Below are 13,515 nucleotides of genomic sequence, written 5' to 3'. Positions count from 1 at the left end.
TTTGGACCCAACGGAGAGGGTCCCGACGCCGTTGAAATTCGATGGCCATTACGGCGCTTGCATGTCCCTCGCAGTAGAACACTTTAGAGTAAGCTGGACCCCTACAGCAAACGGGCCGTCAACATCGCGAGTCACAAGGCCGTCGCCTCTCAGATGAAGAACAACGGTGACATAAACATATGCTACGCGACCGTGGCCACCGGGACGAAACTTGTCCAATTCGATGTCCGGGCCACTTTTGGATGGTTGGGACGAGAATTACACGTGAAAACGGTGACAATGGAGATTAGTGACGTCAAGAATAATATTCTCAACGGAAGGGAGAGTATGGCGATCCTACAGGCGGCGATGGAGGGACGGAGAAGGAGAATCCACAGCAAAAGCTGGGACAAGTATGCTCATTGCAAGTTCTGCAACGCTAATATTCAAATAACCTGTATAGTGGCCATGACATGTGGCTGTTATTTGTTAAAAACTCTGCTTACACTATATCGCCAAAAAACAACATGAAAAAGTAATAGTTAGATTTTGGTTTAATAAATTCTAAACAACATATATAATCTCTTACAAACACTAGTTTAGACGATAGCATAGTACTAGTGTTTATTTATATGGGAGAGCTAGAATGATTATTATTTTTTGTCCAATAAATTTTGTGCTCTTATTATTTCATGACGTTTTTACTATTCATTAGCAGAATTGAAGGAACCCATGTGAAGTTTATAAACATTGATAACACAATCAAAATGAATCATTCATTAGAAAATAAAAATGAATGAATGAAATATGCACTCTAATATGCCTTGGGACAAAGATATAGTGGTGTACGAAGAGGAAGCTGAATGAAACTCGAAAATTAAAGCCTTGGCTGATTCTGAGGCTGCATCAAACGCATGCAGTTGCTAGAAAAGAGAGAGAAAAAATGGCTCAAGTTTTGAATCTGTGTTGATGCTTCTAATAAATGTTTACATAGGAATGGGCTTTGCTATTTGAGCCATGCTCGACAGCTCGAGCTTGACTCAGGCTCGCATACATTGTTCTTTATGTAACTTTCTATTTATAAGCCGGTTTTGCATTCTTGCTTAAACAAGGCTTACGAATGGAAGGAACTTTTAAGGTTCTTTGTTCCAATGTACAACTTATCCCATTGTGGTGGTCTTTTATTGTTTTTCACATGTTCCAATGGTGTTTTAGTTGATTTGGAACATTTTTTTTATAGAGCCTAAATCAACTCAATTAATTTCCCTACTTATTAGTCAGAAGTAGTACTAGGAGCTAGGATACTTGCCTATTACTTATTGCAACTCAACTAGGTTTAAAATATTTTTGTCACGGGCTTATGGATGTTTGCACCCTTTAAAAAAAATATTTTTGGTGGATTCAAATATTTTTATCTCTGATTTCTGGATTTCCTGGATAATAGCTCCGATTTGCACCACCACCATATATCTGAAAATATTTATCATCATCTCTAAAAGATAATTAAATAATAATAAATTTGAGGAGGATTCTATTTGAATACTGAACGTGAAAAGCTTTAGAAATGAACAAATTTTCAAACAAAAAATCAAGAACAAATCTCGGTACGAAGAAATAGTGGTATAATATGTCAATATTATTTGATAAAAATACCTCACCATTCTTTTAATAAATAAATAAATTTTTAATGCAAAAAGACTGCAACCTACAAATATTGGCATGATGGCATCTATCTAAAATATTTTATACAATTAATCTACTCTCAGCTTCTCTCTCTCTCGATTAAATATCGTTTATAATTAACTTATTTAAATTTGGTGCTACTATCCTCTCATAAATTTATCTTAAACTAAATAGCTAATCATATTATGGGTTTATCTATTTAAATCTGAACTTTTAAATTTTAAAATAATGACATTATTCTTTACTCACACGTTTATTTCCAATATAATATAATATAATTCTAAAACTCAGTCAAATTTAAATCCGTATCACAAAATTTAATTACTCTTCCACAATTTCGTAAACCTAGCTAATTCTACAGCGCCATGCTCCGAAGAATCAATGTGTTCTTTGGCAGAAAATCAAACGATGAAGAAATCCCTTTCATACCCATCGATGTCTTCCAAAACCACATTATGAACAAACTCGACGATGCCACTCTATGCAACGAAGATCAAATATGGCGGAGAATCTGCAACGCCATCACCGCCTTCTCCTCCGCCCACCGCTCCTTCTATTCCGACTCCACTCTCTCCGCCAGCTACCGACTTCCTACACTCACCAGCAGCTCATCATCAGAAACGTCGGAATTAATCTCCGCCGTCGATATTTACTACAAGGATCAGGTTATATACTCCAATGTCTTGCGAACGGAAACCGTATCGGATTTGTTTTTGAACCATCCCATGAGACTACACCTTCTGGGCCCAACGGAGACAGTCCCGACGACGCCGTTGAAATACCATGGCAGAATAGATACTTGAGAGTAAGTTGACTCTCTGAAGCAGGAGAACGGTGACATAGACATGTGTTACGCAACCGTGGCAGTTGCCGCCGCCACCGAGACGAAACTTGTCAAATTCGCCGTGCGGGCCACCTGTGGCTGGATGGGGCGGCAATTACACGTGAAAAGGGTGACGATGGAGATTAAGGACCTCAAGACGATAACTCTGGACATTCTGCAGACCGCAATGATGGGAAGGAGACGGAGAATCGACAGTAAAACACAAGAATGTGCTTATATAAAGGATGATTGCATGTTTTTCATGACAATTTTGATTTTATATACTCTCGCAACAATTGGTTTGACAATAGCAGCTGTTGTTCTAGGTGAAGTGAAATAGATTTAGAAAAATGTTAAAGTGTACATCTTGGTTTATACTCTTACTTAAAATTTTCCTAATTTCCCTTATTAATTACAAAATACCCACAAGAAAAGTTTTATAATTAATAAGGAAGGATGTAAACCATGGTGTACTCATAGATTTTTAATATAATAGGAAAATACTTTTCTTTTTTTTTTTTTTTAACTGTTTGACCCAAAATAAAATTATTTTATCTCAGCCCAAAACATACTAAGTTCTTCCGTCCAGTTCCTGAGTTGTGGCAGCACTATCAATTTAGCCTATTTGGAAATTAAATTCCAAGCCAAATGGTGTATGTGGTTTTGTTATGCAAAAATAGGCAGTGTTGTAACACCAACGACAATACAGTGCTGCGAAAATTTGAAACATAAATAAAACACAAGTGATTAATTCTGCACGAGTATAAAAACTCGTGCGGGTGCCTTAGGGCTAAATTTCTCAGCAAGTTAAGAAATCAAACTTGCATCCTAAACAATCAGAGTACAAAATAAATAAGATGCAACTCCCGTAGCCTAAATTAAAAAAACACAAAATATCTTCGAACACCAGTTGTCTCTGATGTCTTCAACACTAACGGCAACACGGGGACATAAAACAACGAAGGTTGCAAAACCTTGCTTCAAAAATCTTCAAATTCACGAACGGAATTCTTCAGTAGTTGCACAGAGGATTGTACGTCTGAATCATTATTTTTCTTTTATAGATTAGAATCCAAGTCTTGAAGGTTTCCTTAGATAGAGTCCTACATGAATAAGGAAACATGTTTAAGTATGAAAAACTCTATCAAATATACTAAATCATATCTTGATAATATCGAATACTTAATATATCTAATAAATCGGCAGAGATTAAGTCGTGGATGGGTTTTTCGGTATTGCAACACTGGAGGCAACATCAGGATTCACATGACCCATCTCACTTCAAATATCCTGTGGATCAAAGCCTGCCATTGCAAATAAAATTAGAGAGTGAGAGAGAGGTAGGGTTTGCAGAAAAACACAATCGGGATAATGATATTTCAAGAAGATGATAATGGCCGATAAAGAAGGAAACAAATATATATATATATATATATATATATATATATATATATATATTTGAATTAAGAGATAAAATCCCATAAATAAGGCAATAATCCAAGATATATATGTTAGCCCAAATTTTTCAAAATTAACCCAACATCAGCTTAACTCCACTGAAACAAAAATCATTCACAAAAATTCAAATTTTTAGTAAATAGGGTAATTCATTGAATTTTGTCTATTTGGAACCTTACCCAAAAACAAAACCCAATTATCAAAATGCATATGCATGAATTATTTTATGCCTAAAACACAGTGTAACATAAAATAAAAATAAAATCACAAGCACATGATTTGTTCACAAGTATAGTGTTGCTTCTCGTGTTGCAGTATCATCAACAACACCAAAGTTTTTCAAAAAGTATTTGAAACTTACACACTAGATTACCCTTGGTTTCAGAAAAATTTCAAAAGTGGTAGCTTGCACACTAAAAGAACAGTCTTAATTGAACTCAATTAGGTAGTTTTTTTTCATTTTTTTCCGATTATTTATAAAGTTTGTGCATGACTTATTTTATGCCTAAAACACAGTGTAACATAAAATAAAAATGAAATCACAAGCACATGATTTGTTCACAAGTATAGTGTTGCTTCTCGTGTTGCAGCATCATCAACAACACCAAAGTTTTTCAAAAAGTATTTGAAACTTACACTCTAGATTACCCTTGGTTTCAGAAAAATTCCAGAAGTGGTAACTTGCACACTAAAAGAACAGTCTTAATTGAACTCAATTAGGTAGCTTTTTCCATTTTCTTTCGATTATTTATAAAGTTTGTGCGTATGACATTGGTCATCAAACTTATTAAAAAGCTAAACGTCATTGAATTTGCGAAACCACCTTTCACATGGGACAAAAACATGAAATACACGTATATCCCTCAACTACTTAGTGGTTTAGTCAGAATTTGATTAAAAACGGGGTTCTTCAAAAGAAGCCCTACGTTAGACAATGATTTACCTTGATTTTTGTTGATTGTCATTGCGTATGATACAATCAAAGGATATTGTCTCCGTCAGAATTTAAAAAAAAGCCTTGAATCAGAAGGAGTCAACGACATTCTTGCAATAAGCAGCACTTTATGACCTGCATTACTTCCAATAATAATTTGTCTTTCCAGAAAATGGTTTTCGAGCCTCGTCATAATCAATCTAGTACCATTGTATAATCCAAGAGAATGATCTATGTTCCGCAGCAACATAATTGGAGTTCCAACCTTCAAGTTTAACTCCTGATTTGGTACTCCAGAACCCTTCAAGTTTCGTGGCAATCACTCACTGGATGTATAAGGTGTCACGTCAGCTGTTGATCACGTAGTTGCCCATGGTGGTTGCCCATGTGATCGAAACTCTTGATATATATATGTATATATATATAGAATATTTATAATATTATTATTTATAATATTATTCCCTGTACAATATTATAATATATTAGAGGCCTTAAATCTTATTTTAGTACTAGCACACAAACACACCTATTGCGTGCATTATACGTCCCAATGTTTTAATTGAAAATTTTAAAAAAATAGTGAGAAAAAATGGAAATTTTGTTAATTGAAAATAAAAAAATAGTGAAAGGAAAAATGAAAATTTTGTAAATGGATATCCGCAAAAATGCAAAAAAAAAAAAAAAAAAATTGAAACTGATATTTTTGTAATTACATGATCATCGAAAGGTAAAAATAAAGAAGTTGGTCATATCAACATATGAACTCCTTAACTTTGATAAAATTGAAAACATAGAAGAGATGGAAGAGATATCTCAAGAAAATATTCATTTATCTATATCTATATTTTTTAAATTCCGTGTAATCTCTGACTCTGAGATAAAAAGATAGTAAAAAAATTATTTTAAATTTTTTTTATCTATAACTATAATAACTCGATAAAATATTCATTCATTCATTTATATACTATATATATATATATATATAATACATGACATTCAATAAATAGTTTGGTACACCAATTAAATTAATTCTACAGCGCCATGTTCCGAAGGATCAACGTGTTCTTTGGCAGAAAATCAAAGGATGAAGAAATCCCCTACATACCCATCCATGTCTTCCAAAACCACATTATGAACAAACTTGACGACGCCACTCTCGCCTCCGCCGTCCGCGCTTTGCCGCGATGGTTTTCTTCATGCGAAAACGATGAAATATGGCGGAAAATCTGCAACTCCATCTGGCCTTCCACCACCGACCCCCGCCTCCTCCATGCCATCACCGCCTTCTCTTCCACCCACCGCTCCTTCTACTTCGACTCCACTCTCTCCGCCAGCTACCGACTCCCTACACTCACCAGCTTATCAGCAACGTCGGAATTAATCTCCGCGGTCGATATCTACTACAAGGATCAGGTCATACACTCCAAAGTCTTGCAAACGGGAACCGTAACGGAACGTTTCTTCAGCCATCCTTTCACATTAAATGCTTTGGACCCAACGGAGAGGATCCGGACGCCGTTGAAATACGATGGGGATTACAGCGCGACCGTGTCCCTCGCAGTCGAACACCTGAGAGTAAGCTGGATCGTTATCGACCCCCACAGCAAACGGGCCGTCAACATCGCGAGTCACGTGGCCGTCGCCTCCCAGATTCTAGCGAACGGTGACATAGAACTATGTTACGCGACCGTGGCCGCCGATGCTAGTGGGAAACTGGTCCTATTCGCCGTGCGGGCCACCTGTGGGTGGATGGGACGGGAAGAACTGCACTTGAAAATGGTGACAATGGAGATTACTGACGTCAATAGGAGAATTCTAAACGGAAGGGAGAGTCTGTGGATTCTACAGGCCGCAATGGAGGGGCGGAGAAGGAGAATCGACAGTAAAAAGGAGACAGATGCTTATAAAAAGTTCAAGTGGAAGGCGGAGAAGGTTATGGTTGCTATATTGTCCATGATATGTTTGATGTTATTAATTCTCATTCTAGTTGGTTGGATGACAGCTGCTTTGATTCTGTTACTACGATACTAGCTAGTACTTGTATTGAATTTATATAGGTGATTAATAATTATTTTCCCATTAATTTTGTACTTGATCATGGCATTTTACTATTCATCATTAGCAGAAGGAAACAATGTGAAGTTGGTATACAATGATAAAATAGCATATCCTGGTAACACAATGAAAATGATTAATCATTCATTAGAAAATTAAGAATGAATATGCATGTGTTGCATGTGTTGCAAATTACGAGCGATTCACAATAGATTAATATCATGTTGAATGTTTTTATACGCGGAAAAATCATATGCATAGCGTCGGAGATCATGCACGATCTGCATCTTCTCCTCGGTTCGTGAGCTTTACGAGCCCACTCAATAAATATTTGATTCGTATTCGAGCTTATCGAACTTGAGCCGAATTCGAACATGTTCGAACATTTTTTTTTGAACCGAGCTCGAGCCAAAATTATTATATTCGATAGTTCACGAATAGTTCGCGAGCCTTAATATTTAATTAATATAATATACTTAGATAATAAATATATACATTTCGAACCTTTTCGAACATTTCGAGTTTTTTGAGCCATAATATCCGAGCAATAGTCCACGAATAGGTTCGAATGTTTCGAGCTGAACTCAAACTTCATTTTGGGCCGAGCTCGAGCAAAAATATTTGAAATTATCGAGCTTCGAATCGAGTTCGAACTCGAATATACTATTGTCGAGCCGAATTCGAGCCTTAAAATTTTACCATTATTCGGCTCGATTCGATTCGTTTGCACCCCTAGTCTAGTCGACCAAGATCAAACGTGTAGCTAGGGTCGGAGCCACCCTTGGGCTAGGGTGGGCTCCAGCCCCACCCATTTAAAAAAAAATTAGTAGTTTGAAATTTAAATAAAAAATTTCAACCTCATAATAAAAAATAGAACGCTCTATTATATTTTTTGGTTGATTTATTGTTGTAGGTTTATGAGATTTTGAGATAAATTCGACAACTCCGAATTTTTTTCAAATATTTAGTTGTGATAATATTGATTTATGATACATATGAATTTTGTAAGTTTGGATTTTTATCCTAAAAACTATTGTTGCGAAATTTAGAAAAATAATCAGTTGGTTGAAAATTGAAATATTTGAGAATGATTGACTTTCCAATTATTATTGAGCTTTGTATTGCGATTTTTCTAGTTAGAATAACTGAAAATTCAATAATTATGAGATTAAAAAAAATGACTGTTTGTTGTAAATTTTTGGGATAATTGAAATTTTCTAGTTAGGCATTTCAGGAAATGAAGAAAATAAAATTTTAGAAGTTATTTTTAAATCGAAATAACATATATCTACATATCAGGGACATACATTAATTACAGTCTAGGGTGAGCATAAAATATCAATTTCAATCCAAATAACATACCGATTTGAACTCATCGGAAAAATCGGTTCAATTTATTCAGAAGTTCGGTTTTAAATTTTTAAAATATTGGTTAGGTCGCTTTGATTTCGGATTTTAACATAATAATTTTTTTATTGAACAAACCTAATATTTATTAAAAAAAATTTAATATTGTTAAATTTTCTAAATAAATTTTATTGGACAATAGAACTAAACTTGAAATTATAGTTTTTAATAAATAATTTAAATTTATATAATTCAATTTTAACTACAATTTTTGAAGTAAAACTTGATTTTTTTAAAAAAAATTCTAAAAGATCGAGATCGTTTAATTTGGTTAATGATCAAAATAATAGATTCTTTTTTTATAATTGATTTTTTTGATCTCATAGTAAAGTTCGATCGGTTCGTTTTATTTAAAAAAATTTAACTCGATTTTCGAAAGTTCGGTTCGATTTTAATTGAATTTTCATATATATACATATATATATATATATATATATATATATAGAGTTTCTTTCAGCTGCCCACCTATCATATCCACCACCATGCCCACCAATGATGTGACATTATTCTATTGGATGTGATAAAGATGTGATAAATTGAGGGATGTACGTGTATTCCATATTTTTGTCACATGTGAAAGGTGGTTTCGTAAATTCAATGACGTTTAGCTTTTTAATAAGTTTGATGACCAATGTCATACGTACAAACTTTATAAATAATCGGAAAAAAATGGAAAAAGCTACCTAATTGAGTTTAATTAAGACTGTTCCTTTAGTGTGCAAGCTACCACTTCTGGAATTTTTTTGAAACCAAGGGTAATCTAGTGTATAAGTTTCAAATACTTTTTGAAAAACTTTGGTGTTGTTGATGATGCTGCAACACGAGAAAAGGTTGGGATATATATATATTAGAAATTTTTACTTTTCACGATGAATAGCTCAATTTTTTTTATTAGATTGCAATATATATATATATATTTAGAAAACAAACAATAATTTACATATTTTAATAAAAAAAATATTTTAATATAAAAAAAAAGTTAAAAGGGAAAAAAAAAGGTTGGGATCGGGACTTGAACTTGGACATCTCGTTTCAGGTTTGAATTTTAAAAAGCGGCCTACCAGTAAGCCATACAGAATATTAGTTCAACAAAGCGGCCAAATGTGTATATATTATGTTTTTAAAAATTAATATAGGGCGTGGCCCACCTTCGCCCTATGGTGGGTCCGCCCCTAATTATATATATATATAGATTTGATATTATGAGAAACTGTTTGTGAGCACTCATGCGCACCCAATCCATGTGGCAGCCATATCACGTTTCTTTATTAAATAATAATAAAATATTAAAATTAACTTTACCAACACAACAGCTTAATTTCACTCGTGTTCGCTCGTCTCTCTTGAAAATCTTCACCGTTGTCCCTGCTGCTGCTCCCATAGCCAACTGCTTCGGTCGACAACAGCCACTTCACTCGTCTCATTTCCCAATTTAAGATTCTGTAGCGCTCGCTTTCACTCTTCTCTTTCGAAATTACTCTCCTTAAATTTTAAGTGATAGTCGACGTTGCCGTCGTGGTGGCAGCCAGGTAATTTTTTTAATCTTTTTCTTTTGTTTTTGATCTAATTGTTTAGCTTCCCCAATTTCGGAACTCTATTTCTATTTCTATTTCATATGGTTTTGCACTTTGTTGTTTCGGATTCGGGCTACTAAAGCCACTTGGGATTTTTTATTTTTTTTAAAAAATATAAAAAACACAAGAAACAAGACAGATTTTCCAAATAGGAGAAGCTATACGATTGAGTAAAAAAAATTACCTAGATGCCACGAGAACGGCGTGGACGACGGCTGCAACAGAGATGGCAGTGGTGGCCACTTAAAATTAGAAGAAGAATTTCTCTAAAGACGAGTGAAGAGTTCTAGAATCTGAAATTGAGCGCGAGAGAGACGAGTGAAAGCGGCTGTTGTCAGCGGGTGCGGTGGGGGTTGGCGGCAGCGACAACGATTTTCTCAAATTTGAGTAAAGAATTTCAAGAGAGACGAAAGAAATGAGGAGAATCAGAAATTGGTGTGAGAAGAGTCCTTGCGGCATTCTCAATTTTAATATTTTATTATTATTATTATTATTATTTAATAAAGAAACGTGACATGGCTGCCACATGGATTGGGTGCACATGAGTGCTCACAAATAGTTTCTCATAATATCAAATATATAGATATATATATATATATCGTACTTGTATCCTGACAGATCTAATATGAAGACATTAGATTTTTTGGCAAAGAAAATAAAGTTCCTTTGATTGATATTGAAGTACTATGTATACAACCAATTTGACATTAGACATAGACTCACAAACTTTAAATTAAAATACCAAAAACAAGATGACTCTTAAATATTCCAAGAAACTAAATTAATAAAAGAAATATCTAGAAAGTGATTCTGATTTATTCCAACAATGCCTCCCTTAAATCAGATTTTCTCTTGACTCCCAAATCTGCAACATTTTTTGAAAAAACGAGTACTCCAAGAGATTTTGTGAAAACATCAGCAATTTGTTCATTCGTCGCTTCGACAATACTCCACTTTTATTTCTCCTTCATTAACAAGTTCCCTCAAGAAATGAAAATGAAGACAAATGTGCTTCGTTTTTTCATGTAGAATAGGATATATACTTTGTGTAGTGACCCGACCCGGATCACCTACTAACCAAAACTTAGATATGCAATAAATAAATTAGCAAAAACTTAATAAAAAATACTGCAAAAATTAAACCAAAATGCTAAACCTACAAAATACAACCGATAGATTAAAACCCAGGGCAACAGAATAATACAACCCAATCCAATAAAGCTACTCCAACAACCAAGTAGAAAAATGTGGAAGGGCTGAAAGTAACCCTCAAATTTAACTCCAAGGAAACGTTCACTTGTTGACTGAACCACCGCCACCATGCAGCCGCCGGATTCCGGCCGGACAACTCCAGTCCTCCCCTTGACTCCCTTGGGCGACCCCACCCCCAAAATTTCAGATCAAACGTACAACGTTTGCCCAGCCAATTTGAAGGCCAAAGTCGCGCCGCCACCTGTCTCCTCACCGATCTGCCCCTTGTCGGATTCCATGGCCATTTCCGGCGAATACCCATACATAAATTTGATTCCCCTATCTCAGACGAATATTTTGCAACCAGTCCCTCTCTCTAATTCACAGCCGTTCGAATTTAATTTTGGTTCAATGTCTGCGCACGACCAAACCCAAGATCCGACAACCTTTTCCTTCAATCCGCCTCCTCCACAGCTCCGATCGGAAAATTGGACCCAGGGTTCTCATCCTCACTCCATGGGTCGTTGATTGCCTCAATCCATTTTGCAAAATCCGACCAAACATTCATATCAATTTTCCCCCAATTCACCGAGTTCCCAACCGAGTCAGGGCCTTTCGCCGGCCGGTTCTCGCCACTTCGATCCCAGTTCCAGGACCCCCACCAACCCAAAAACCTTTGGCACCTCCCAGTTCCCATCGTCCCGAGTCAACTCGGCCGAGTCACCATGTCCAGCCAACCCGGCTCGAAGGCCTGCCCAGACCGCCCCGATCCAGACAATTCCTCATGTCTATTTTCGTGCTAGTTTGGATACTATCTCTCCCGGGGCTTGTAAAGTCTCATTTTATGATATCTCAGACTCGTTGGAACAGATTCCATTACCCTCTGTCGAGAACGGAGCTCCGGGCATCCTATTCCCGGAAGAGGTAATATCTGCGTGGGCTCATCCTTTTAAATTTTCTCTTATTGGTAAAATCATTGGGAATAGGGGTTAACCCCTAATAATATTATCACTGCGTCTATCTCTTCCTTGGGTCTTGTCGCTCCTTTTAATATAAAATTCCTCCCTCGTGGTTACATGGTTCTTACTCTTACTGTGGAGGACGATTATACTAAATTCTGGAACAACGGTGTCCTCACTATTGACACTTTTGCCATTTGCTTTTCCAAGTGGACACCGGAGTTCAAATTCGAAGCTGAATCTCCTATTGCTTCTATCTGGGTTCGTCTCCCGGACCTCCCTCTTCATCTTTATAACAAAAGTTCTCTTTATGCTATTGCTCGTTGCTTGGGCAATCCTGTCAAAATTGATGTTGTTACAGAAGAGGGATCTCGTGGCTCCTTTGCCCATCTTTGTGTAGAACTTGATGTTACTAAGGAGCGTCCTTCGTATCTCTGGGTTGGTTGGGGTGATCATCGACACTCAATTGAAGTAGTTTATGAGAAAATTCATTTCTTTTGCTTGGACTGCAAAGTCCTTGGACACTCTTCTGATCATTGCTATCGCCATGGGAAGAATCCCAGGCCTGCCAAGAATCGGACCCAAGGGGCGGCTGGCCCTCTTCTGCACCGGTCCCTTCTTCGGACCCCTGTTCTAGTCTAAATCCTGAAGGCTCGGCATGGACCATAAAAAAGAAGCGAAATCGGCCTGCTAAGCATAAAGTATCGGTCAAAACTCTTGCTGTTAATAATCAGTGACCCTCTTTCCAAACTTGCTGATTCTGAATCACCTGAATTTTCCACCCAGGGTGATACTCTAATTCCTTATCCTATCTCCTCTGATGAGGGCAGGGAACGTGCACCGAAGGATTGCAAGTGTGCTTTAACTCAAGAGCACTCTCGTGCCTTAATTCCTTTCTCTTCCTGTGGTCACAGTGCTCGTCTTTCCTCTTCCGTGCCCTCCCTCTTGAAACCCTGCCCTACTAATAAATTGTCTTCTTCTATGAAGTCATATTCTTTTACTTCGGATCAGGATATTTCCACCAGTCTCAGACATCTCTTTGAGATTTTGGGCCATCCGATGTCCGAACATGTCACTACGATGGTCGATCCCTCCATCCCAGATCCTTTCATGGACTTTCGTAACTCTGCCTTAGGTGATGAGCGGGATTTTGGCTCTAAAACTGAGGATTCTGCAATGACTGATTCCACTCTTAAGCGCAAGGAAGGTCATCCTTCTTGGCAGGACCCTTTGCGTCATCCTTGATGTGAAATTTGGTGCAAAGGAATTCCTTGAGAGCGGCAATAACATGATCATCATTTCCAGCGATGATCATGTCATCTACATAGATGAACACAACTGTGAATGAGTTACCCGAAGCTTTGTTGAAAAGAGAATAGTCAGCCTTGGATTGGTGAAAACCACATTGCTGAATAGCGGTAGAGATTTTCTGAAACCAGCTGCGAGATGCTT

General features: G+C 36.6%; 2 protein-coding genes across 2 annotated transcripts; both read left to right on the top strand.

Annotated features, from left to right (window-relative positions):
* The first annotated feature begins 6,008 nt into the window (after nt 1-6,008).
* On the top strand, nt 6,009-6,908 carry LOC140861282 (F-box protein At2g27310-like). Its single transcript, XM_073264292.1, has one exon. It carries the CDS (start codon nt 6,009-6,011, stop codon nt 6,906-6,908), a length of 900 nt encoding a protein of 299 aa, XP_073120393.1.
* A 5,272-nt stretch (nt 6,909-12,180) lies between these two features.
* Nucleotides 12,181-12,705, top strand: LOC140861281 (uncharacterized). Its single transcript, XM_073264291.1, has one exon. The coding sequence runs from the start codon at nt 12,181-12,183 to the stop codon at nt 12,703-12,705; it is 525 nt and encodes a 174-aa protein (XP_073120392.1).
* Nucleotides 12,706-13,515: the final 810 nt, after the last annotated feature.

The sequence above is a fragment of the Henckelia pumila genome, chromosome 4, assembly GCF_033568475.1.
Source record: "Henckelia pumila isolate YLH828 chromosome 4, ASM3356847v2, whole genome shotgun sequence".
Taxonomy (NCBI): domain Eukaryota; kingdom Viridiplantae; phylum Streptophyta; class Magnoliopsida; order Lamiales; family Gesneriaceae; genus Henckelia; species Henckelia pumila.
Note: the sequence above shows the minus strand (reverse complement) of the source record. Positions and strands in the feature narration are given on the sequence as shown.